We start from the raw sequence: 24,046 nt of genomic DNA on the forward strand, positions 1-24,046 counted from the left end.
GCTTTTTACTAAAATTTTTTGTGGACATACAAAAGGGACGAGAGCTTGAGCCTTTTGGGCCTGAGTTTTTATGTACATATAGAGCCCTAAATAATTTTAGAGAGGATTAGGAAATGCTTGTACATATTTGTTAATATTATGTATATAAATGTAAAAAAGAGGAAGACGAAGAAACAAAATATATATATCATAAAATGTTGTAAATTGTTTTACGTTATAGTATTTTATCTCCATTGTTGTAAATTATATTCCCATATTTTCAATTATTTTTCCATATTTTCAATTATTTTCCCATATTTTCAATTATTTTCCCATATTTTCAATTATTTTCCCATATTTTCAATTATTTTCCCATATTTTCAATTATTTTCCCTTATTCTTAATTATTTTCCCTTATTCTTAATTATTTTCCCTTATTTTAAATTATCTTAATTGTTGTAAATTATTTTACATTGTCTGCTTTGTTCTGCGAGCCTGTCTCACCATCTTATTAAAATTTTCGCTGCTTTTATTTTATTCCAAAAAAAAAAAAAGATAAAGGAATAATTTTTTTTTTTTTTTCTCAACTTCAGATGAAGTAATTATATTGATTTAATTTTTTTTTATATATTCCTTTATGTGTTCTATTTAATTTTATACTGTAAGGGGAAAACAATTCGCTATAATTTTCCCGTAGTCATATTTCGTTTTGTACATGTATATGTGCGTATATATGTATGTACAAAAGTAACACGTGTAAACGGCCTATAATTATGCGTCTCAGCGTTTCAAGCTGTTAAGTATATAACTGTTAGTCATTAATTTTTTTACAAGTACTCACCTATTTCGTCTACTACCTATTTCTTATGCTACCTACTTCTTCTGCCTCGTTCTTTAACTCCACTTTCCCTTTGTTCTATGAGAGAAAAATAGGCGTATAAAACAAGAATAAAAGGAAAAATTAAAATAACGAATAAAAAAAAGGCGACGTCGAATCTTAGTAGTAGTGGTGGGTGAACTAAAAACATAGGATATTCCTGGATAAAACTTACCTACTACTTATAATGAAAAAAATAGAAAAAAACCTTATGAGCGATGAAACGAATGAATATAATGCTACATTGAGTGATTGTAATTCTACTGATTACAATTCTAATTACAAGGAGGGGTATAAGAACAGTGAAAATAATGAAGATACATTTTCAGAAGAGTGTAATACACCAAAATTTGAAAAGGTAATTGAGAACAATAGAATAAATATAAGAATAAATAAAAACGCAAATACTCAAAATTGCAAAAAAGAAAAATGTAAAAGAAAAACAAATAATTCTTTCATTTGTAATCTTGTTAAGAAAATAGAGGATATATATAAAAGACAGCTATTGAATAATAATAATAATATAGAACAAAATGATTGTAAGACTCTAATTAAATCTAAATGTAAATGTGCGTCTAAGTGTATGTCTAAATGTAAGTCTTCATTTATGCTCAACGAATATTTGAACGTTGAACCAACTAACAATGTATTTTATAGACGTAGAACACCAAATGAAACCTTACATAGTAGTGATTTCAATGGTATAAATTTAAGACCACTTCTAAGATTTAAAAGTCTACACAACTACAATAATAACAATGAAATGAGTAAGCTACAACAACAACAAAAAAAAGCTATTATAAAAATATCAAACATAAGTCCATCTCAAAGATTTACAAATAATGGCATTTATACTAATCAATCTACTCCTTATGGTACACCAGCAAATTTTTTTGGGTTACATAAAAATATAGCTACTGGGAAATTCAATGTTACGAAAAATGAAGAGTGCAAAAATAGCATACTTCCCTCTCCTTATTTCGACATGTATCATTACAGTAACAAGACAAATAGAAGGCCGTATCGAAGTAGTAACAATCATAAAACGCCTCCTGGATATGTGAGATCAGTTCGCGTAGTCCCTGGGTGCAATCCCCTGAGTAAAGTAAAAAACGAGGGTCAGAAAGGAAGAAAATATGAGGGGGAAAATAGACAAAGAAACGAGGAAATCGAAAAAATGAACAATGAACCCAACTGCTCAAGTCACAACAATATGAACAGGAAAACAAGCAAAATTTGTTTACATATAAATAGGAGAGGAAGACAAAGCAGAAATCGAAGTAAAAACAACGATAAGGATGAAACATGTTCTCATAAAGGATCAGAGGAAGCCAATTGTGATAAAGAGGCTACTCTATTTACTTGCGATCAAAATTTAAGTAATCGTAATAAAAGATTTGAAGAGAAAAATAAAAGAAGCAAATTTAGAGCTAGTCTATCTGCTCCTCTAAAAATATGCAATAAGTGGAGTAACATGAAGAGAGGAATTCACAACAATTGTGAGAATTACGAAAATGGTGAAGCGCTTTTTCCACTAAGCTCTATTAATGGGATATCAATAAATATGAACAAAGGCATAGATGGAAGAGAAATATTTCTTCATACACATAACACTAATAGTAGAGTGGGGGAAAAAGATGATGGAAATGACTGTATATTCCCAAGTACACACTGTTACAATATATCTAATAATGAGCACAGATGTAGAAAGTGCAGGAACAGGAAAAAAAGAGACGTCAAAATGGCATATGGGGGAATACACCCAGCAAACTATGGACTGTCAGTGCTTAACCATGATATTATTGAGAAGCGGTCGATTCGTAATCCGCAAAATTATAGTAATAGTAATAGTAGTAGTTATAGTAATGGTAACAATAGTCCACTGGGCGATAGGATGAGTGAAAATAAAAATATTGGGGTTTACATGGAAAGGAGAAGATCAGCTTTTCCAACTACATTTGATAATTATAACAAGATATATTATTGCGATGGTAAAAAAGGATTCTTAAAAAAAATTGATGGGAAGAAAATACAGAGAAATGAATCTCATCCTTGTGAACAACATGAAAATGAAAGTAATGACAACGGAAAATATTTAAAAATTGTGGGGAACGGCACTTCATACATACAAATAGAAGATAATAAATATGGCAAATCGAATAACTCTGGCATTTTTTTGGACCAACGTAACTATAAAAGCTTGCACGATGTAAATGACAATAAAACGATCAGATATGCAGAAGGGAAAATGCATGCCAATGAAATGGAAGCACATGAAGAGGGGAAAAAGGAAAAACAAGTAGGATCCCTTCACAATAGCAGAATAAGAAGTAGCAGTAGAAGTAACAGTAACAGTGACTGCCGTCAAGACGCGCTGATCCCGATGGATTATAAAATTGTAAAATATGTAGACTCGAGGGGCACTAGTAAAAATTGCATAGAGGAGGACGTACATATAGTAGATGGTAAAAAGAGAATACATAATAATTGTATGATTCCCCTTATTAATGATGGCTCTTTTACAAGAAAATGTAAATATCAAAACTTAAAAACAATTACTATTCGCTCAGATAGCAAGAGCTCATGCGATAAGAAAGGGTTAAGATGTAAAGAAGCATGTATAAAAAGTGGAAGACTAAAGTTTAGAAAAGATACCTTTTACAATAACGAAAAAAAATATAATTCGAAGAATAATGAATTATATTCACATAAAGATAATATGGAAAAGTTCAAAATAGTACAATGTTATAAGGGGGATGGAGAACATGTGTTACTCGATCCTTTATATCGTTTTCGTTGTGATAAACTGAAGGAAGAAGAAACTCTAAACTTAAATAAAATTAAAAGAAATTTAAAAAATTTAACTAGCGAAAAACCAAAGGAAATATGTTCTAATACAATACTACAAATACAGGATGAACAAAATGGAATGAAAGCTAAACTGTGCAATGTGGCTGATGCCCCAAGTAATAATAATAATACTAAAATCAGTAGCCAAATGACGAGATGTATATCTAAGAGAGCATTACCAAATAGATTAAATAGGCTGGATATTCCAAATATGTATGAAACTGATACGAACAATAATGAAAAAGGAAGAGTTAATGAAAGTTACTACCACAATAAAGACAGCAGCAGCAGATGTTGCTTAAATAGCGGGAGAGCAAATAAACGCATAAGTAAAAGAAATAAATTCGAAGGAAACTATAAATATTACTCTAAATGCCCTTTGAAACGTATTTCACCTTCCATGGATGATAATGTAAATAAAAAACGAATAGGCAAAAGGTGTAGAAGTGACTACGGCTACTGTTTTAACGCAGTTAATGAAGAGCAAAACTATAATTTAAGTGATGGGCATTCAAAATATTCTGACAAAATGGTTGAGGGTAGTAAAAGTATTAATAGCTATCATCCTACTTCTAACATGTTCGAAAAAAGAAAAAACAAAAAAAAGGAAGACAAACAATTCATATCGTCCAGAAAAGCGAGGCAGTTAAACAGTACTATCAATGAATGTCATAACAAACTATCAGCGGAAAATTGTTATGATAAATACGATATGCAGTGTTCACAAAATGGAAGTAGCTCCGTTCTTGCAGGTGAGAATGAGCATTCACAAGGAAGTATAGATAAAGGAGGAAGAGAAGGAAGGATGAGAGAAAAAATTATACGGAACGAAGAATTTTTAGGAAAGGAGAAGATTATAGATATGGACAAAGTGCTGAGGGAACCTACTATAGGTAGAACTTCTACAAGCATAAGCAAAATATGTGAAACTGATACCTACGGTTGTATAGATGGCTATACTAAAAATCAGCTATGTGATATAAGACTATTACGAGGAAATTTTTCGCATCAAGAAAAAAAAAGAGAAATAAAGAACTCATATAGCTACACTAATAGATCATCGAAAGGAGGAAATAGCACATTGTATGCAGTGGGAAGATATCCAGTTGTAGTAAAAGATGAACAAAGAGATAAAATGAAAATGTGCAATATTCCTAGTACGAGAAGTATATATCATGGAAAAAATTCATCCATACACATGAAAAAAAAAAGTATGTTAGGAAAATATAGATCTAATTTGGATGATGTTGAGTTAGAGCATAATTCATATTCCAATAAAGTACATGAAACGGAAAGACAATCAAATCAAAGGATGAGATGTTATTCCAGTGAAGGTGAGAAAAGTATATGTAATGTGGATTCAAAATTGGATAAATTGTATTCTACGCAAGATGGATTTTCTAGATGTGTACATAAAAATGGGGGGGCATATAAAAAAGAGAGCACAAAATGTTGCCACCATAACTCGGACAGTAACAACAGTATGAGCAATAATTTAAAATCAAAATCAAAAGATGATAAATTATCATATATACTATCGAGCAATAAATTTATTAGAGCACAAAGGAAAAAGAAGAGGGGAGCGTTAGAAGGCTTTGTTTGCGAGGGGGAGTGTAATAACTTATTAAGGAATGGTAGAGAAATGGTAAAGCATTCGAATGGAGATAAACATGGGGAACCACCCAAAAATGTTTTATATAATGAACATAGAAGTGGTACAAGTGTTAGAAGAGGTGTAAGTGTCAGAAGCAGTAATCGTGGTAGAAGCGATAAACGGGGGAACTCCACTGAGCTTAAGAGAAGAATCCCCGATTTAGTTAATCACGAAGAAAGATATTACACAAAAAACAATATTTACGATTCTGCAGGGGTAAGAAGTGAAAATGACAGTAAATATCATTCTAATGAAAGAAGGCTTTATCGAAAGGAAAGGAATCATACATATGGAAATGACTACAAAGGAAAAAGTACAAAATGTTCAAGTAAGTCCAAGGGTTATGGAACAACAAAATATGCTAATGATATGAATAATAATGAAGAAGCCAAATATAAAAATGAAAGAAAAAAAAGAGAGTTTCTACAATATAACAATTCTTACAGTTCTAACCATAGTAGAAATAGATCATTGTATGAGAAAAATATAAGTCCTTGTAATTCGCATAAACAAGATTTTCATTTTAGCACTTCACGAAATTGCGATAGCAACACATACAACTTGAATGAAAAATTAAGTGATATAAATGTGCCTACTGTGATTTTAAAAAAACCAACGATAATAATTAGCGATAATAGTAATGGTGATAAAGAAGAGAAAAAAGAATTTGGGAAAAAAAATATTTTTACTTGTTCGTATGTTAATGAAAATTATAATCCTAAGGAAAAAGTACATTCTAGTAGTATTCATTCTAAAGAAGGCAACAATATGGATCATTATTACTCATCTGAATTTCATAATCGAAAAAACGAACTTTCTAAAAATAGGGAAAATATCATTAGCCAAAATGCGCATGAAAAAAGCACAAATGATATTTATAGGATTAACTGCACAAGTAAAGAGGAAAATGATCTAAGCGTAAAAAAAATGAACAGGTCAAAATTATCATACATCTTATATGATGAGCATGATGATATGGGTAAGAATAATAACAAGTTTTTCAAATTTAAGAAAAAAAAAAAATATGATACAACCGATGAACAGTTAAGATATAAAATTGCAACATCTACTGGTAGCAGCCATGATAAAAAGGAATCATCAACAAAATCAAGAATAATAAACGAGCCCATAAGGGGTGTAAAACGTGAATTATATATTAGTACGAATGAGGAAAATAGATATTTTCGTGAGCAAAAAAATAGCAGTGTAGAAAAAGATCGTGAATATATAAAAAGCATTAACCGGTCATTAAGTTCTCACCCAACAAATTACGAAAACGTAGAAAAAAATTCGAAAAATGGTAACTTAAGTATGCATATATATAATAGTAAGAACATTGATAATGTTTTCTTACACAGAGAGAAAAGAAAAAGTAGTGAATCAATTTGTCGAAAGGTTAGCAGCAATTTAAGGGAAGAGCACATATTTCCAGATACAGAAACTGATCGATCAAAAATATCCTCAAAGGGGAAAAGGAACGCGCAAATAAATACGGATGAGAAAAAACACATTTGTGCAGATAATTATAACACTATAAATAGTGGACTTTTTGAGGCAGATGAAAAAATTTTACAAACAGATTCGCTAAAAAGAAGAAATTCGGGAAAACTCATGGATGGTCAACTAGTAGGAAGCCACCACACAGACAGTGTTGAACGCCCTCTCAGCAGTAACATAGATGTGCAAAATTATAGTAGAAGCTATATAAATATGAATAGTAAAAATTTACATATAGGATGCACAAAATTAAGCACTGATGATTATAGAACATTAATATGTAGGAAAAACAGTTTGTCATCTACTAGTGCGAATTGTGACAATGAACAAACGGAGGGAAGTAATGAGGACTTTTGCAAAAGTGCAAAAGATATATATCTCAAAAGGCAATCTGAAAATAGCCTTAAATCACGTAAACAAAAGAGTATATCATATAATAATAAATGGGAAAGTAAAGATAAACTTGGAAACAACATGAACACAAAAAAGGGAAGCGGATTGGTGTATCACAAAGAAGGTCTATTTGATGGAGGAACAAACACAGATCTATCTTATCGAAGAAATAAGTACTCTATCAAAAAATGCATAAATTCATTTACTCCTCAACATGATAATACAGAGAGGGGAAATCACGATAATACCGATAGATATGACGATATGGATAATTACAGTGATAATTATAATGATAACTACGAATGTATTAATAGAGGTGCTTCTTCACAAATAAATGGGGATAAAGAAAAAAGATTGACGGATTCGCATAATAATAACTCGTTTAAAATTAAAAATAAAGGAAATATGAATAATCATAGAAGAGGAAAGGGACAAAAAATTATCCATGCGTTACACTATAATAACTATTCCGATTCAGAAAAATGCAAAAGTTCCAACGTCAATACAAGTGATCATATATCTAGAGGAAATATTATGAATAGTTCAAGTGAATATTTAAATTGTCATAATACAAATGGAAGTCTTACATCAACAGTGAATAAAGCATTTGAAAAAAAAAAAAAAATTAGATCAAAATGTAGCTCAGATTCTAAAAGTGTCGAAGAAATACGATATTCTAATAGTAGAGAAAATAAAAATTTTAAAAATAGTATATCAGGATATAATAAAGAAATGGAAAACTATGACAACAATAACTTGCGTAATGCACATACAAAACTTTCATCTGAGTCAGACAAAAAGTGGAGTGAAAAAAAAAGTAAATCAAAAAATATGAACAATTATCACAGTAATATACATACCTGTAAGGCTATGAGCAATGAGAAAAAATTAACAATTAATTCTTTTAATGAAAATATATTATCTGAAAAGGATGAAGTGAATGATAAGTATTCATTTAATAAGAGCTTAAATTTGAGTAAGACAATGAATAAATTTGATCAAAATAAAGCAAGCAATAGTATAGTACTAAAAGAAGAAGAAAAAGGAAAAGGTACAAATTGTAGCAATTCCATAATATTTAATTCGGTAAATGGTCAGATGAGCCAAGGAATACAAAACGCATGCAAAGGTCAGGTGATTAGTTATTTAACAGACAATAAGGCCGATAATAACGGAAAAAGAACAGACAATTATAACTGTGCAATGTATAACGTGGCAGGAGATGAGGGGAATGCAAATGTTAGTGCAAATGTAGGTAAAAGTGAGAGCCATATTAAAATTCAAACTGAAGGAGATGCAGTAAAAAGGGAAATGAGTTCAGAATATTGCCCAATGAATTGTTTTAATATAGGTGAGGATAAAAATATACCAAGAAAACCGCTTAACAGTGTCTTAGGTTTAAAAGAGGCAAATGATTACATGAAGAATGAGCTAAACTACTACTTAACTAATAGTATAAAAAATGAAAATGCTCATGAGGACACGACAAAAAAAATGGATTGTACACCCTCAAGTTTTAATATGGTAAATGATATAAAAAATAGTATACATAATGAAGAGCCTATAAAAAACATATACAATACTAGTAATATTGTAGACAAATCGTATTTTTGCGTAAGGGATAACAGAGAAATATTTAATACCTTAAACAGTGGTGAAATAAACTGCATACATGAAAATATTAATAACAGTGTTAGTAATGGTAATAGGAACAGCAGTGATAACATTGACGGTAACGGTAGTAATAGTAGTAGCGCTAACAGTAATGGCAACAGTGGGTATAGCAGCGTATGCATCAGAAAAAATAATAGTAACGCCTCCGATATAGCCACTGCACACAATAGCAGTACACCCGTTGGTAGTGGCATTCCTGTGACTACTAATGCATATCCAAATGGTACATGTCTAAGTGAAGAAAGAGGAAATCCAATCTGTTTTAATGGAAACGGAAATGTATTTACATGTATTAATTCAAATGAAAGAGAACAAATAAAATTTACTAACCCTGCATTTAGAATTTCAAGTGATAGTGAATTAAGAAAAGGATATCATAATAACGTATATTATGACGATATCAATAGGAATCAAAATGTAAGTGTTCCTCCACTTACTAGTACTACTAATACGAATAATAGTATGATTTATCAAATGCCCCCCAGTTACCATCTGATGAATAAACGTTCTATATACGGCAACGCGATTAATCCGACGTCGACGGCGCCTGAACCGGCAACTAGGAGCATTATATTCAATTATAATAGGACTAGCAATAATGATAATAATATTAATAGTGAATATATGAACGGAAAAAATATTAGCAGTAATAATATTATCAGTAATAATATTAGCCGTAATATTATTAACGGCAATAATAATGATCCTAATTTAGTTATTAACCCTAGCCTAGTGAACGGTAACGGTTCAGGTGGAACGTACTATTATAGTAAAGCCTTCAGTACGGGTAACCTACATAATGAACATTTTAAGAATAATATATTTTACACGAAATTTGCAAGTAATGATAACAATTATAGCGATAATAAGAACAATATATTACTAAACAGACTTGTGAATAACAATAATGAAGGGAGTGATTCACCTATTAATATCCCTGAAGCTCAAGGTATACTTGATCCTAATTTTAGTAAAATAAATAATACAGTTCAAATGAATAACACAAAAATGCAAAATATAATTAATAATAATTATGCTAATTTACGTAATAACCCTCTTGTTAATAATAATATGAAGAATCAAAATATTTTCTATGATATCAATGGAAAAGCATATATGCACTCTATGGTAACGGCATAAATGAAAAAAAAAAAAAAAAATACTTAATCTTATGAATAATAGAGCAGTGATGGTTTTTTCTTTTTCTTTTTTTTTTTTTTATCATATAGAACAATCTTCATTCGATCATCATATAAATTATAATAAGCTAAATTATGCTGATCTACGGAGGAATGTAGTTACTACAGTACAATGGTGAGTATTTTTGCAGTAAACAGTACATATGTGTTAAAATAGAAAAAAAAAAAAAAAAATGAATGAACACACTACTATAAGAATGTGAAATATGCGTTACACATTATGGTGGATAAGATGAACAAAATATAAACTTAAAAATATTTTAAAAGATGCAAAAAATTGTCAGCTATTCTATATGGGAGCATGCGTATATATACATATACACATATGTGTATGCCTACATTTAAATTGTAAATGAAGTAACTCAAGTATGCATATATACTTCGTAATTACTTAAAAAATGATTATAAGATATAGTTTTTTTACATGGGTTTAAAAGCATATGATATAGTTGTCTTTTTACTTGTCCTTAATTTATTCTTCTTCATACATGAGATAGTATTATCAGGAAAGAAGCTTTAATATAATTTGGTCTTTTTTTTTTTTTTTTTTTTTTGGTATATCCATAAAACTGTTTAGTAAACATATGCAAAGGATACTTCTTTTTTGCTTTTATTTTTTTCCTTTTTTTTTTTTTTTTTTTTTTTTTTGTGGATGTTGCATATCAATATGTTAAAGCAACAATCAAAGCAGACAACGCTTCTTGTAATTAATTTAAAATTTTTTTTTTTTGAACTAAATAAATTTTCTTAAAATAAATTATATAAATATTTTTTTTAATAAGAAAAGTTCATGTGATCTCCAGATGCCCGTTCACATAAAGAGGCCGAGGATAATTATTATAAATAATAGACGAAAAAAGAGAAAATGAAACATAAAAATGTAAATAAATAGGGTAGTAAATAAATAAATAAATAAATATATATATATATATGAGCAAGAAGAAACGAGGTACTGTAAATTGAGGTTTGTATAAATGCATCCATATATTAACTGTGTTATGCTGCGTGTGATATGTACACATTTATACGGTATGCACTTTGAAATTTTCACTTGGGAACGGGGTTAAGCCACTGACCTCCCTGGCCATATGCCGATGCAACGACTTGAGCCATCTTTCTTTGTTTATGATTCATGTATATCATATACCATGCCTTGTATCCTAAATAAAAAATCAATCCCATGCCGAAAGGGTTTGCCCACCACCAATACCTATACTGATACCTGTTTATGTAAAGGGGGAAAATTACAAATTTGGACATTATATGGTAGCGGTTAGGTTATAACGTGTACATGCGATTCATAGAAGACGCATGTGTGCACGTATGCACATATGTATGTATGCATATATGTACGTATGCATATATGTACGTATGCATATATGTACGTATGCAGCATATATCACATATATATTCTCAACATTATTTTCATTTTAAAAAATCACTTAAAGAACTTACACCCTAACAACCTGGGCAATTTGATTATTTGTAAATTCTGCTACATCATTGTATACATGTATTATTTGTTTATTTTTGTAATTTGTCCACAATCTCTTCCATGTTTTGGGATTTATTCCCCTACCCATCATGGCTATATAAGATTGTATATGAAACCCCATTTTTTTTTTTTTTTTTTTTTCCTAAAAAAATATAAATCAAAAATGCGTTAGCAGTATGTTATCGAATATGAAAAATAGACTAAGAACATTTACATATATATATAAATGTATGTATATTATATGCATACACATGTGAAACGTTGCGCAAAGTCTTCATTAAGTATATGTAAATATATTTTAATAAATAAATATAAACATATATATATATATATATATATATAAACATATATTTGTGTTCCTATTTTATTTATTACTGCTTAAACGGGAAAAAAAAAGAATTTTACTTTTTTTTTTTAGTGTTTTGCTAAATTATGACTTGTTAAAACATTTTGTATACTTTGTTCATTTATACACTAAATAGTACTTAAAGTATCGTAGCTTTTACAATTTTCGCTTTCATTTCCTTTTGGAATAGATAATTTTCAAAAGTGTGAACCGTTTTCAAAATGTGAAGATAATGGAAGTACAGAAAAAAAAGTAAAAATGGGAACGTATAAAGAATGAAAAAAAGGCAAATTGTAAAAAGGGAAAAAAATAAGATTCACGAAAAACAGTACTACATTTGCAAATAGGTTTATTTTTTATTTATTTATATTTTTTTCTTGCAAATGCGTGAATGTGTATGAAGGGAAAAAAAAAAAAGATACAAATATTATTTTGTTTTCACAATTTTTTCACGTTTGCATAATTTGAATGTAGCGAATATCTATAACATTTTAAAGAACATACAAACATAATAACGTACAAACATGAATTATTACATATATAAATGTATATATGTATATTATTTTACAGTATATGCTTTCCCAAGCATACTTTTTTTAAGCGTGAGTGCTTTATATAATTAATGCTCAAGCCAAAAAGATTATAATACGATTTGGTAATAGAAAATATTTACCTCTACACAAAAAAAATATATTTCGGAATTTCATAAAAAAAGTGTTCATTTTGAATAGGAGAAAACGAAAATTTTTTAATGCTCATCTCTGTGTTCTTTGAAGTGCACACGTACACAGAGGTACAAGCAAAAACATAAGTAGGTACACATGTATATTAATGTACACACACATACATACATACATACATACGTAAACAAAAATAAATGTGTTATATTACCCTTTGGTACAATTAGCGCGCCAACAATATTGTGATAACATTGTTTTTATTTTAAAAAAAGGGAAAAGCAGAAGTCATTTTAACATTTGTTCTTGAGTTTTTCGAATGGCATCCTTCCACAGTACAGTATAATTTATGTTCATTTTTATACAGTATAATTTTAATTTAAGTTGAACTTTTCTAACAATAAACTCAGACCGCGATTGTATGTTAGAAGTTTTATTGTATTTATAGGTTATATTACCCAATCCTATTACCCATGTTGCAATAACTTCTTCATCGTTTGAAAAAAAATCATAAGTTCTTTCCTTCGTACGCAGTGTGAAACATTTATATGGATTAATTCTGTATGCATTGTTATAAAACTGACTTAATTTAATTTTTTTATTTTCCAGTTTTTTCTTGTTTTGCTTTTCAATCAGCCAATACACAGGTCTGCTATTTAAGCCATATTCTATTGATGTGACATCCTGCAAAAAAAAAAAAAAAAAAAAAAAAAGTAAAATAAAATAAAATATAACGACAAAAATGAGGTGCGATTGTGTGGGTTCGCAAGAAGACGCAGTGTAACGGCACACACACGTTTATATGTATATATGTATGTAAATGCGCATTGCAACCTTCATGTCTATGAGATTCTTCTTTTTGAAGCCCCTCTTTTCCTTGACATTTTTCGTCCACGTAATGAACCGGTTATCAACCATCTTCATGTATAGTAAGACTGGCTTATGAGTAAAGCTGAAATATTTGCATTTATATATTGTCGTGCCTTTGTTCATTTTTGTGAGCTCTTTAAATATTGACTTATCATTCAATCGACCTTGGGCATTAGAAAATAATAATGTTTTTTTTTTTAAATTATTTCTCTGAAGGGTTACTGATGTTAATTTATTTTTTAATTGATCAATGAATTTATTAGCTAGTTCAATATTGTTAATATTTGATTCATACATTTTTAATATTTCATCATCAAACATAATTTCCATATTTTTTTTTTGTCCCAAGTATTCATTTTCCCGTTGTTTCACTACATTTACTATGGGTTCCATAAAATTAACATCTAATAGACGAATTAAATCATCACATAGATTTTCATTATTTAATAATTTCTCTTCAATAAGTTGAGCATTTTCCTTAAAAAAGTTTGCATAATTGATAATACTCTCTTCATTTAATTTAAATATTTGTAACATTTTATTAAGAATATATAATAAATTATCAATTTTTGGAATAAAGAAATTATCTGTACTGTCTGTACTTTTGCCCATCGTTTTATATTTATGTTTAACAGATTCATTTTCTTCTTTTAATTGTTCATTCTGTTTTATCATATCATTTAATATTTTTGAGTTTTTTTCTAATTCATCCCTTAACTGTTCATTCTCTTGTGTACTTTTTTCTAATGAATATTTCAAAGTTACACATTGTTCTTTCTTTTTATTTAAAATATTTTCTTTCTCTTCTACATCTTTTATATACTCATAAATTTGACCTTGTAATTCTTCATTTCTCTTTTTAAGTATATTCATTTCTTCTGTTATTTTTAAACTTTCTTCACTCTTTATTTGCATAATAGCACATAAATTTTCTATCTTTGTTTGTTTCTCTCTGTATGCATCAACATATGATATACGGTGTTCATCTAATTCTTGATACATATTAAATAATTTGTTATATTTCGCTTCTAAATTTTTTATTAGCATTTCATAATGTTGAATAGTTAAATTATCTTTCTCCTTAGCATCTATTAAAGTGTATGTATTATCGTGTAGATCTTTTATTTTATCATTTAACACCTCCTCTTTATTTTCTAATATATGTACTTTTTCTTTTAAAAAGCTAGCCAACTTTTTAGACTGTATATATTTTAATTTTGTGCCATTTACATGTCTATGAGTATCTGTAGTGTCATTATTATTTGACAGTAAAGTTGTGCAAGACGAATTGTCCTTTGAGTTGATTCGGGACGGGGGTAGCAAAAACGTTTTTACACTTTCGCTAGAAGATTTGTAATTACAGCTACCACTATTATTACAGCTACCACTATTATTACAGCTACCACTATTATTACTGATACATTTGTTACTATTGTTAACATAATTAGTACCGTTAGCATTATTGCTGCTCTTAATATTATTTCTACTCTTTTTATTACTATTGCTATTACTGTTGTCACTGATAGTGCCTAAGTTCAAGGAATGAGAAGCGTGGCTGTTCTTGTTTGTTCTTTTTGTCCTTCTTGTTAGCTTTATCCTCTTTTTATTATGGCCACCATGGTTATCGTTATGATTATCATTATGATTATCGTTATCGTTATCGTTATCGTTATTGTAGTTGTAGTTGTAGTTGTAATTACTGTTGCTGCTGCTTCTACTACTGCTATTATTGTTGATATTCCCAAAAGGGTTATGCGTGTCATGACTGCTGGAATATGATACTTCTTTCTTATTTCGCCCTATTGAGGCCGTTATATCTGAGTCTTCTCCCCTTATACCCGTGGTTTTTTTAAATAATGAATCCTTAGAATATATATTAGACTCATTTTTTGAGTACCCATTACTAATTTTTGTCTTAATATTGTTGTATGAAGATTTGGTATATACAGATTTATTCGAACTGTCAGTACTAAAATTGTAATGGAGCTTGTTGTTAGCATTTTTTTTTTTTTTATCAAAAATTCTCTCAGTAAAAACCGTTTTAGTTATGTCTTGCCCATCCAATTGATTATGATTATCTTCTTTATAAATATCTTTGTTTATTCTTTTTAACCTGACTTTATTCTTTCTCGTGTTAGGAAGTAGGTAATCGTTCTCTTCACTCATGGAAGGCTCTTGTTCTAAATCTTGTAAGTTTTGTAAATTATAATTACTAACATTGACAAGGAGGCTTTTATTATTGTTCATATCCCCTTGTATGTGAAATTTAACTGCACTAGTACTGTTTGCTTTTTCCTTTTCTAGTCTTCCCATATTAGCTATCTTTTCCCCTTCTTCTTCCTTCTCCTTATCAAAATAATAATAGGGATCTGTGTGAACTTCTCTTTTGTTTTTCTGAATACTCTTTTGAATAATTTCTTTTCGTCTTCTATTTTCTCCAAACGAATCATCACTTGAGTGTTGCTCTTCACACTTTTCCTTATCAAGCTTTTCAGAACTTAAAAAAGAGGAGTTATTATTTTTTAATTTTATGGACCACTGGATTAGCTTCTCTCTCTCTTCCTTGAGTTTGCGTAGTGGGTCAACTGAGTTTCTTGGTTTTTTTCCTGACTCGCACAGATTACCTTCTTCCACCATTTCGTAATTTTTCTTTTTCCTTTCCATCCTCACAGTGTTAGGATAAAGAATATGCTATCCGTTGGTCCGTCTGTCTAACTATATACTTGTCTATATATGTATATGTACGTATGTGTTTATGTATAATTACAGTGATTATTTAACTCTTAAATGGGTAATGCAAATTAAGAAATGTCTCTTTCCTTGCACTCTTATAATTAGAAAAGGGCGATATTTTGTGTGGGATTCAACAAAAATGGTAAAAAATGAAACAAAACAAAACAAAAAAATGGCTACATGAAGGGGTAATTACGAAGCTTCGCACAAAGAAATTTTATCCCTTACTGCAAAGGTCATGTATACACGATGAATATGTGATGGATATGTGATAAATATGTGATGAATATTTGATGAATATGTGATGGATATGTGATAAATATGTGATGAATATGTGATAAATATGTGATGAATATTTGATGAATATGTGATGGATATGTGATAAATATGTGATGGATATTTGATGAATATATGATGGATATGTGATAAATATGTGATAAATATGTGATGAATATGTGATAAATATGTGATGAATATGTGATGAATATGTGATAAATATGTGATGAATATGTGATGAATATGTATAATATTATGTAATAGTGTGGTGTATTGTCTACTTGAGGAAAATAATGATATGCGTGTGTGTAGTACTTAGGTGTGTAGTTCTTATGTTACTCTTGTACCCATGTACTAATATCATTTGAAAATGTGTCGGAATAAAGGAATTAATAAGTATTGCTTCATATTTTAGTATATTACTTATAAGCGTGCAACAAAAAAAAAAAAGAAAAAAAAAAAAAAAAAAAAAAATATATTAAAATTTTAAATTATTATACAAAGAAAGGTAGGGGTGTGTGGAAAAAAAGGAGAGTGAAGAAGGTGAAGAAGGTGAAGAATGTGAAGCATACGGAAAAGCAGAAAGAGAAGAAACAAAACGAGAAACAGAAAAGAATGAAAAAACAAAATTACCAAAAATAAAATGTCCAACCATTACATAATTACCCGCATGTGTGTCATCAAATGACCAGAATGCATATTACTGTTACAAAGTAAAAATAAATAATTTTTTTTTCTGCATTTTGTTTAAAATTGTTTGAAAAATATGTAACACTTTGTACAAATTACTTTTTTAGAATATTCCGTTATTTCGTTATTTCGTTGTATCGTTACTTCTTTACCTCTTTATTCTTTACCTCTTTATTCTTACCTCTTCATTCTTTACCCCTTTATTCTTTACTTCTTTCTTTCTTTTTTTAAATGCGCCAAGCTCTGTCGCATGCAGTGTGTTTATTGTAACTATTTTATTTTTTTAAAAGGAACACAAAGGAATTCTAAAAATACTTAAAACGTTTTAGTTAATGTCTTATTATTTTGTTTTTGTTTTGTTGTGAGCGTCTGAACTGGTATGCTGTAATGGCATTACATGCATGTGTATGTATGGGTAATTATTGTAAGTATGCATAAATAGGTGTACGTATGTGTATATACGTATGTATAATGTATAACATTTTTTTGGTTCGCGTTTTACACAGTAGTTCCTGTAGTGCACTACAAAAAAAAAAAAAATAAATAAATAAAAAAAAATATTAAAACAAAGCAAAAAGAAAAATACAAAAATAATATAAATAAAAATAAAGATTAAAAGGAAGAAACAAAAAAGAAAGAATAGAAGAAATAAATGAAGTAATAATGTAACGATGTGACAATGTAATGATGTGACAATGTAATGATGTAACGATGTAATGATGTAACGATGTAACGATGTAATGATGTAACGATGTAATGATGTAACGATGTAATGATGTAATGATGTAATGATGTAATGATGCAATATTACAAGTCAGAAAAAGTTTTTAATTGATAAAGGTAGTAACAGCACTTAAAAACGCTTAACATATTTGCAGAAGGAATAATGACAAAGAATACTTTAAGAATTACAAGAAAAAATGAAAACATTTAATTAAATATAACCGTTTTATTAAAGCAGGAACAATGTTTAGAATTTTTTTTTTTTTCCTTTTTTTTATTCATTGTTCTTTTTATTTGTTTTCTTTTTTTGAGTTAAAAAAAAAAAAAAATTAAACTTGAAAAATGAAACATGAAACATGAAAAATGAAAAATGAAAAACGAAATAAGGAAAATTGAACATGTGTATGGAATTGAATATGTATCAGAGAAAAAGGAAAAAAAAAAAAAGGTTTTATTTGTGTTAATAATTTTATCTCTATATTATATGTATAATCTCTATGCGGTACGCTTGACTGAGTATGGAACGTGTTTATACGCGCTTGTACTGTCAGAACATCGCGTGAGAGAAAAGAGAAACAAAGAAGTGTATGTGAATGTGCACATGTTTGCGTGTGCGTTTATGTGTGTGTTTACATATATGTTTATGTTTATCTTTGTGTGTGTACGTATGTAGGTATATGCATAAATATATTGTGATATGTTAGAAAGTGAAAATATGAATAAGAGAGTGTTTATTAAGAAACAAAGAAAGAAAAAAAAAAATACCTTACGATATGCAACATACAACATATAACATATAACGATGTACATGAAAGAACAAACTAATGAGAGGAATAGAATAAAAATTTATGAAAATGTGTATAAGTACAATTGAAACAATTGCTCTTAAGCATAAGGAAAATTTTTTCATATATATAGAAACAGTAAATAGTTTAACTTAAAATTTTTTTTTTCCCCTTTTTTTTTTTTTTACATTATTAATCAGGTATATAAGAAAGGATATTTTGTTTTCAATGAATTTCAAATATTCCTTTTTGTCACGTACTTGTCATTTATTGTAGTATATTCAAATAATCAGTGTCTCGGTTAAATTTATAGAACAACAAAAAGGAGTATATACATATACGTATACACACATAGACATATATATTTATAAATATATATATTGTTAGAGTGTGGATATACCTACACGTACATATGTATATATATATATATATATATATATATATGCGTATCAATATCTATCTACACTCATGGTTGAGTAACTCACCTTGTTCTTTTTGATTTTTCCCCTTTTTAATAGAAAAGCTTTTCCTAATAAACAATGTAGGCATACAAATTGAGAAGAAGGATTTGTTCCAGCGTCAGTTGAAATTTATTTGTTTAAATGACGTAAAAAGCATTTTCATTAATGAGGTAATGGGCATTTAAAAAAAAAAAGAAAAAAAAAAAAAAAAAGTAAAGAAAATGTGGATTATTAACACTTTCAACATTATTATAAGTAATGCAATCGAAGTAATTTGTTTAATTATTATCTCATATCTTTTGACGTTTATTAAAGGCCATATACATATTTGAAATATGCCCCTATTTGTGCATCATCCTGAAAAACAACAAATTCGTTGTTCTCTTTGAGGTACGAAAGAAACAAAAGAAACGAAAAAAACGAAAAAAACGAAAAAAGGAAGACATGGATAACCATTTGGTTCGTATGTGTACATATGTATGTATGTGCATGTGCGAGATTGCCTAACGAGGTGTGATCTTTTTTCTTTCTTTTTTTTTTTTAACAGAATTTTAACTTAGAAATGAAAAGCTTAGTAAACATATATAGGGATATGAAAAGAATAGTTTTTTATAACGATTACAAAAAGTTAAGAGGTGTGAAAGCAGTAGATATCAAGGAAGAAAAAGGTGAAAACGAAGAAGAAAATAATTTTGTATTCCTTGACGATGTTGCATATGCAGCAAATATTAAATCTTCTAGTGAAGAAGAAAATATTTTTAAATTATTAAATTTTAGTTCAGGAGAAAACCATAAAATTGATGATAAATCACAAGAACTTGAGAAAATGAAAATATATGACATATATATAAATAAAAAATTAGCATTGGAAATAATGAATAACTGAATGTCTTTTTAATTTTGTTATGTCCTTCTGCTAATACAACGCCCCTTTTTTAATTTTTTTCACTTCTTTTATTATCATTTTGTTTTATTTAGTTAAATTTTATTTTATTATTTTTTTTTTTTTCGAGTTAATTTTTTCTCTTTTTTAAGACCTTCGTATTTTCGTTCTTCTATCCCCTCTTAATAATTTTATTTCCCTCTTCCAATTAAAGCTTCTATTTTTATTTATATTTTTCTATTTCTTCGTGATCATTTTTTTCTTCCTGTTCTTTTTCTTGATTTTTTTCATCCACTTCTTTTATTCCTCTTTTTATTTTTATTATAATTATTTTTATTTTTAATTTTATTTTTTTTTATTTGTCTTTCGCGAAATAATTAATAGCACAACAGAAAAGCAAAACAATAAAAGGATGGAAAAAACGCTCTAAAAAAATATTCTAAACAAATTATTATCTCATATTTCATGTGTTAAAAATACTACATCATACAGATCGAGGAGAGATATAAATGCGCTTATCCATCTGTGCATACATAATACATACATACACGCATCCGTATAGATATACTACCCTTCATGGATGTTAAAAATATGGGGGAATACATAAGAAAAATACCCTTTTATAACGATTATGAAAAAAAGAAAGATCTCTTAAAATTTTCCTGTTTAAAAGAAGATAATGAGGATGAGTTGCAAAGAAACTTGAAGAAGAAAAACATGAACGATGATGTTCATTTTATAAGTAAGCTTCAAAACGGAATGGAGTTCTTTTTTTGTGTGAATATTAAAGTGTAAATAAAGGGACGAAAAAAACAATTTTGTTATTCTATTCACAGTAAAGAAACGGGAAAACATGAGGGACATTCTGACGCACCACCTTCATACAGGTTCATTTGTTGTAACTCTTTAATTGTACATATGTACATATGCAAACATACACGTATATGTACATATACCCATATACAATTGTCCTCATACCTATGTACATTTTTTAATTTTGTAATACACGCACACAATAAGACAATAGGACCCAAAGGGATATACTTACTGAGAGAAAAGTACTTGAAATTTTTTTTTGCACATATGCGCAAACGTTAGAGAAAACCCATCTAAACCCGATGCAGTCACAACAGTCAACTGCTTTGCATCATTTTGTCTGTATCGTTTTACTTGTATAGTTTGCTTTGTAAAGTTTGCATTGTTCCATTCCGTTTTCATTTCATTTGTTTCGTTCGTTCTGCTCCACTCCTTTTCATTTTGAATTTCTTTTAAAAAAAGAATAAATTGAAAGAGGATATCTCTCAGAACTACAATGCATACGAAAAAAAATTTCCGTTTCTTATTGATACTACTGTGACAAAACCTCAAGAAACGAAGAGTATAAGGGACGTATTAAACGATATATACGGTTAAGAATACAAAAAAAAAAAAAAAAAAAAAAAATTCGTATTATGTATAAATAAGTAAAATAAGTAAATGCGAGAAATGGGTTATTTAATAAGATGAGAAAGTATGATGTTGGATGAAGAAACATGTACAGTATTTATTAAAACACTGAACTATTAAGAATGTATTTCTTTTTTTTTTTTTTCCTTTTTTTTAGAGCAGGATGACGTACATAAAACTAGATTAAGTGAAGATATTAAGACAAAAGCAATGTTATTGGAAAGGAGAAAAAAGCTTTTTATCGCTGAGTTAAGTTCGTACTTATATGACAATCAAAAATGTGTAAGGGTGTATACATATATATGTGTGTATATATGTAAATATGTATATAAGTAAATATATATATATGTAAATATGTATATATGTAAATATATAAATACATCTGCAAACATTTCGGTTTTGCAAAATTTTTTTTGTTATGTTAGGTGGCAAGGATGCAGAAGGTACCCAGTTAAGGAAGGGGATTCATCCCCATGCAGCGAATTATGTTATGTGTGTAAGATTATATATAATCATGTATAAACGTGAGCATTTTCTTTTCAATACATGGTTTCCTTTTTATATAGGTGATAACGAGATGATGAATATTCATGAGGTGCTTTTAGACCCGGAAAAAAATTATGTGTATGAACAAAAATGCATATGCTTATACAAGTTTGTAGCTTTATGTACATGTACGAATCTATATACATATGTACGTGAGTAGTGGAAAAATAAATAAATATATAAATAAATAATAACAAGTATATGCACATATTTATGTATGTACTTACGCTTATATGTGCACCTTTTCAGGGAAGTCGTAAAAAATAAGAACAAATTGTTAACCCTAAAAAATTATGGGTTGGGGCAATCCCCTTCAGATTTCGTTTTTTCATATCCTGACATTAAGGCAAGTAAGTATCTTCTTTCACATATACATACCTACGTGTGGGTATTATGTACATATATACATATATATGTAAATGGAGCTTGTAGAGAATAAACTAAGAATTATTCTCAGAGCACAATATTTTTGCTCATATAACAAACATATACCCTCTGATTCTAATATTACTAACTACAATTTTTTTCTGTTACGACTTCTTAACGCTTTATCGCCCGGAAAAAAAAAAGGAGGGAGAGGGGGATATGCCACTGAAATAATGAAATCAAATATACTAAAAAATAAAAATGAAAAGACTCAAAAATGGGTACGCCCCTAAACAGCAACAATAGCAAGGATAATTACAACAACATTAACAGTAGTAGTAGTAGCAAGAGTGACAGTAATAACAAAAAAAAAAAAAAAAAATGTAATTTGCACTCTCATGAATTTTTATAAATGGAATATTTTTTTCATAAATACAGATAAACGTGGAAAACATAAATGGTAATTTATTCCTTGTAAAATATAATAAAAGACAGAGACATAAAACAAACGATAAATATGTATGTTCAAAATGCATATGCAAAACGAATAAACAAATACATTTTCATATATTTTCCCATTTTCAACATGAAGATTTATATAAAAAGGAAAATTACCAAATTAGGTTCATAATAATTTTGATAAAACATTTTATATGTATATGTGGCAATATATTTTATAATAATATTTAAAAAAAAAAAATTAAAAAACATTAAAAAATAAATTTAATTGACACATTTTTCCATTCTTTTTTCAGGGAACAAAAAGGTTAAAAGGGGAAAAAAAAAAGAAAAAGAAAACAGCCACTGAGCATATAATATACATGTTAACATGGTTGCACTACGCGTCTACATATATAGAAATATATTAAATATAAATATATATATATATATATATGTTCGCTTATTTCCCTTCTTTGAAAGTGTTCTTAATGAAAAACAGATTAAAATATGTTAACCACACCCCGAATAGCTATTTCGTTGATAGCTACCTGAACGTAAAATTATTCAAAAAAAACAAAAAAAAAAAAAAAGCATAAAAGAAGCTAAAAAGAAAAGGACTACTGTTTTTTCACGTTCATTTGTTATGTACTTGACATGACCTCCCTTTCTTGTCATTTAAAGGAGAAGCCACGAATTATTTTAAGGTATAAAGGATTTCAACAAAAAAGGTAAAGACGCATAAAAAGGGCAATTCGAGTAGTGGAAAAAACGAAATCTTGTAATTTTGGAAATATACAAGAATCAATATGGAAATAAAAAAGTTAAACTGTTGGGTAACATTTTGCAAAAAACAAAAAAAAAATTAAAAATTAAAAAAGGTTCGATCAGCAGGAAAGGGCAGCAAACGACCATTTAGACGGGGAACGCACGTTTATATAATGCGACGGAAAGAAGAATCATGTAAATTTGATTTTAAGTATAACAATGTTTTGAAGATTTTCTTTTTTTCGTTTCTCTATTTTTTTTTCGTTTTCTTTTTTCGTTTCTCTATTCTTTTTTCGTTTATCTATTCTTTTTTCGTTTCTCTATTCTTTTTTCGTTTCTCTATTCTTTTTTCGTTTATCTATTCTTTTTTCGTTTCTCTATTCTTTTTTCGTTTCTCTATTCTTTTTTCCCCTTCCTTCC

General features: G+C 28.6%; 5 protein-coding genes across 5 annotated transcripts; 3 read left to right on the top strand and 2 right to left on the bottom strand.

The window, feature by feature from the left end:
• Positions 1-1,067: 1,067 nt before the first annotated feature.
• On the top strand, positions 1,068-10,064 carry PmUG01_09050200 (conserved Plasmodium protein, unknown function; the record flags this gene model as incomplete). The annotated part of the gene is made up of 1 exon (XM_029005209.1): positions 1,068-10,064. One exon carries the CDS (start codon positions 1,068-1,070, stop codon positions 10,062-10,064), a length of 8,997 nt encoding a protein of 2,998 aa, XP_028861822.1.
• Positions 10,065-11,170: 1,106 nt separating this feature from the next.
• Positions 11,171-11,739, bottom strand: PmUG01_09050300 (conserved Plasmodium protein, unknown function; the record flags this gene model as incomplete). Its single annotated transcript, XM_029005211.1, has 2 exons — positions 11,171-11,345; positions 11,579-11,739. 2 exons carry the CDS (start codon positions 11,737-11,739, stop codon positions 11,171-11,173), a joined length of 336 nt encoding a protein of 111 aa, XP_028861823.1.
• A 1,190-nt stretch (positions 11,740-12,929) lies between these two features.
• PmUG01_09050400 (conserved Plasmodium protein, unknown function) lies at positions 12,930-16,175 on the bottom strand (the record flags this gene model as incomplete). Its single annotated transcript, XM_029005212.1, has 2 exons — positions 12,930-13,325; positions 13,476-16,175. 2 exons carry the CDS (start codon positions 16,173-16,175, stop codon positions 12,930-12,932), a joined length of 3,096 nt encoding a protein of 1,031 aa, XP_028861824.1.
• A 2,128-nt stretch (positions 16,176-18,303) lies between these two features.
• Positions 18,304-20,065, top strand: PmUG01_09050500 (phosphatidylinositol N-acetylglucosaminyltransferase subunit H, putative; the record flags this gene model as incomplete). Its single annotated transcript, XM_029005213.1, has 5 exons — positions 18,304-18,435; positions 18,919-19,018; positions 19,237-19,349; positions 19,495-19,569; positions 19,727-20,065. 5 exons carry the CDS (start codon positions 18,304-18,306, stop codon positions 20,063-20,065), a joined length of 759 nt encoding a protein of 252 aa, XP_028861825.1.
• A 588-nt stretch (positions 20,066-20,653) lies between these two features.
• Positions 20,654-22,701, top strand: PmUG01_09050600 (conserved Plasmodium protein, unknown function; the record flags this gene model as incomplete). Its single annotated transcript, XM_029005214.1, has 8 exons — positions 20,654-20,804; positions 20,899-20,949; positions 21,083-21,120; positions 21,341-21,470; positions 21,666-21,761; positions 21,934-22,000; positions 22,304-22,404; positions 22,625-22,701. Coding segments are annotated over 8 exons (711 nt in total), but the record flags the coding sequence as incomplete, so codon positions are not given.
• Between the last annotated feature and the right edge of the window lie 1,345 nt (positions 22,702-24,046).

Source organism: Plasmodium malariae (assembly GCF_900090045.1).
Source record: "Plasmodium malariae genome assembly, chromosome: 9".
In the NCBI taxonomy this organism is placed as follows: domain Eukaryota; phylum Apicomplexa; class Aconoidasida; order Haemosporida; family Plasmodiidae; genus Plasmodium; species Plasmodium malariae.